The 3166-nt window shown below is 40.9% G+C and overlaps 3 protein-coding genes across 3 annotated transcripts in view; all 3 read right to left on the reverse strand.

Moving 5' to 3' along the window:
- Nucleotides 1-141, reverse strand: part of TM35_000921010 (uncharacterized protein) — a gene marked incomplete at both ends in the record, with an annotated part of 339 nt that extends 198 nt beyond the window's left edge. Inside the window, one exon of the mRNA XM_029031495.1 lies at nucleotides 1-141. This exon is cut by the window's left edge and continues 198 nt beyond it. Within this exon, the coding sequence (XP_028877201.1) occupies nucleotides 1-141 (141 nt within the window).
- Nucleotides 142-726: 585 nt separating this feature from the next.
- TM35_000921020 (uncharacterized protein) lies at nucleotides 727-1647 on the reverse strand (the record flags this gene model as incomplete). Its single annotated transcript, XM_029031496.1, has 1 exon — nucleotides 727-1647. The coding sequence occupies one exon, from the start codon at nucleotides 1645-1647 to the stop codon at nucleotides 727-729; it is 921 nt and encodes a 306-aa protein (XP_028877202.1).
- Nucleotides 1648-2575: 928 nt separating this feature from the next.
- On the reverse strand, nucleotides 2576-3166 carry TM35_000921030 (uncharacterized protein; the record flags this gene model as incomplete). The annotated part of the gene is made up of 1 exon (XM_029031497.1): nucleotides 2576-3166. A coding segment is annotated over one exon (591 nt), but the record flags the coding sequence as incomplete, so codon positions are not given.

The following is a 3166-nucleotide window of genomic DNA, read 5'->3' on the forward strand; positions in this document are numbered from 1 at the left end:
GCACAGCACAACGGCCAACACACACATCACACGGCCCATCATCATGAGAGAGAGACAAGGGTTTGTTTCACGTAAAAACACTGATCTAGAAAGAAAGACAATCAAAAAACAAAACAAGATAACAAATGAAGTATCAAACATGTTAGGACACAGAAATCGATTACCACTATGGAAACTCACATCGTAAAAATAAAACCTACCAGTTAAAGAATGCAATACACCGCAATAACCTCATTAAGAGTAGAAACCAAAAAAAGCCCACACTTACAAATATCTCAAAAAAGGCACAATGCCCAAGCAAACCACAAGCAAACAAAACAGATATTAAACATTAGCCCAACTTACAAAGTAAACACAGAAATATACACCAACTATGGATGTAAGTCTATATATGTGTGTGTATACGCAATTATAAATATAAATTCATCTGTTATTATTATTTCATTTTTTTACTCTCACTACAAAAAGCAGTTCATCATTATCATCACAGTGCAAGCCCAGGTGCACACAGAAGAAAGAGACTCCAAGAACACATACACACACAATGGAGTAGCAATAATAATAATTATAGGATAAACACAGAGAGAGCGAAAACACACAAAACACATTAACATTAAGAAACAAAAAAAAGAATATCCCAACATGTGGAAGATTAGTTAGACTGTAAGAATTCAACGAAAAGAAAACAAAGGATGACCTGAGTCACACCACACCACCATCACACAATCAGCACACAAGAATACAGGCCAGTGTAACCACAATCAGTAGTGGTACACGCACCCACACAGAACTGCTGATACTGCTGCTGCTGTCTGCATCACTCTTCTTGTTGTTTGTGAGTTCAAGAGGAAGTGTTGTTGTTGTTGTTGTTGTTGAGGTGGTGTTTGATTCTGTATCTCCTGCTCCTTCTTCATTTTGGTTACTTGCTGCTTCATCACCTGCAGGGGCAACGTTATTTACATTGTTTGCAGCATCTGAACCCACTGGATTATCCACAGTTGAACTGCCAGAAGGTGTATTACCTGTATTATGGGGTGTGGGAGCTGAAGGTTCTTCTGATTGCGAAACGTCACTTGGTTTCCCTGTAGATTGTGTAGTAACCCTTGCATCAGTTTGGGAATCAGTATTCTCAGCGTCTCTTTTGTCGCCAACGGAAGGGCTCCCTACTCCTTCACCAGCTTCATTTAATTGTTTACTATGTTCAGCACTGCCTGTTCGTGCTTTATTGTTCTGCTTTGGTTCGGCGAGATTATCGTCAGTACCGTTGCCAGCCCTGTTCTCATCTGTATGGCCAACCAATGTATCTTCTCCCTGCTGCCCTGCACTCTGACCTCCACTACCACCAACACTACTACTACCATGACCATCACCAGAACGGACAGCAGCAGTAGTAATAGTACGAGAATCACAGGTACGGCCATCAACCTCAGTAGATTCACTATCAGTAGCTGAAGGACAAGTAGAAGAAGCAGAATCTGTCAAAGATCCACCAGTACTCCCTCTATCACCTGAAGGTCCAGTAGGACCAGGGGGACCTTGAGGGCCTGCTTCACCATTTTTCCCCAAAGGTTGTGGAGTTCCTACCCCAGCAACAGGAGTCTCTCCAATCACCACCCCCACACATGCAATACTTAGCAGCAAAGCCATGGAAAACAAAGTTCGACACAACATCATTACTGCAGAGAAAAGAAATAGTTTTAATTGATTTGGACGTACCACCTTCAAAAAGAAAAACAAAGAAGAACAAAAAAAAAAAAAAACGCAGTCTAAAGTAAGAATAGAGAAAAACAAAACCAGCAGTAAAAATTCAGTACAAACAATAAACAAGAAGAATCAATAACACCACATACAACCAAATAAAATATAAAACAAACAGAACTTAATGGCACACAACACAAAAGCAAAGCGAAATGTGAGTATGTTTGAGTTAATATGCAATTAGTACTATTCTTTCTCTCGTACTGTCTTATTTTTCCAAGAGCCCACCAACATCATTGCCCCAGGAGAAAAAGCACACTCAACATCCCAGCAAAATCATCAAGCAACCAAAGAAAAAGATATTAATCATTAGCCCAATTTACCCAGTAAACACAAGAAATACACCAACTATGGGTGTAAGTCTATATATGTGTATATATACGCAATTATAAATATAAATTCATCTGTTATTATTATTTCTTTCCTTTTCACTGCAAAAAACATTTCATTATCATCATCATCACAGTGCAAGTCCAGGTGCACACACAAAGAGAGAGCCAAACACATACACAATACTCCATGGCTCTAGTTTATGTATTAAATTACTGCACACATACGCATGTGCACTGAAGATAAAAGTATGCCGTCAGCGATCAGAACAGCCCAGTTTTCTGCACGCACACAACGGGAAAAGCAAGTAATGGAATTATTAAAAAAAAGAGCACACACACAGATAAAAGTAAAAGAAAAGAAATTCGAATTAAAAGAGAAAGCTGGTAAACAGATTATTAATTTATTCACCCATGGGGAATATACGCAATTATGATTATGTTAGTTTAACCATTATTATTATGTGTCCTCAAGTGAGTCCCACGGTTCAGCACACAGTAGCGGAGAACAACACAGCCACAATCAGTAGTGGCACACGTACCCACACAGAACTGATACTGCTGCTGTCTTCCTTACGCTTCTTGTTTGGTTTGGTCTCGCTCTTTGCAGGCGTAGGAGGTTGCAGTATTGTTGGCATTGCGGGTGGCGTCACCTTAGTGGGTGTATTGCGAGTGCTCGCTGCTGATTCACTCTGTGCTGGTGCTACAGTATTCCTTTCCTGATTATCATTCTCTTCAGGTTGCGTATTCGTAGGAGCTGAGACTTCTTCACGACTCTCGGAATCTTCAACAGAAGCACGATCTGAGTCAGAAACATCTGCACGAGGAGGACGAGCAGGACCCCTATTGCGAGCATAAGATGGAGTTCCAACAGTAACATTAACGTGTGGAGGCACAGCAGGAAAATGATTAACAGCAGTATCGGTGTGAGTAACATTTGGATGAACACCGGGAAATCCAGGAACACCATTATGAGCTTTGCCAGAAACAGACGACGTAGAAGGTGGAGGAGGTACTGTGCCAGGAATACCAGCAGCACAAGGAACACCGCCATTAACTGGACCAACCCCGATACCAGG

The sequence above is a fragment of the Trypanosoma theileri genome (genome assembly GCF_002087225.1).
Source record: "Trypanosoma theileri isolate Edinburgh chromosome Unknown TM35_Tth_92_V1, whole genome shotgun sequence".
In the NCBI taxonomy this organism is placed as follows: Eukaryota; Euglenozoa; class Kinetoplastea; order Trypanosomatida; family Trypanosomatidae; genus Trypanosoma; species Trypanosoma theileri.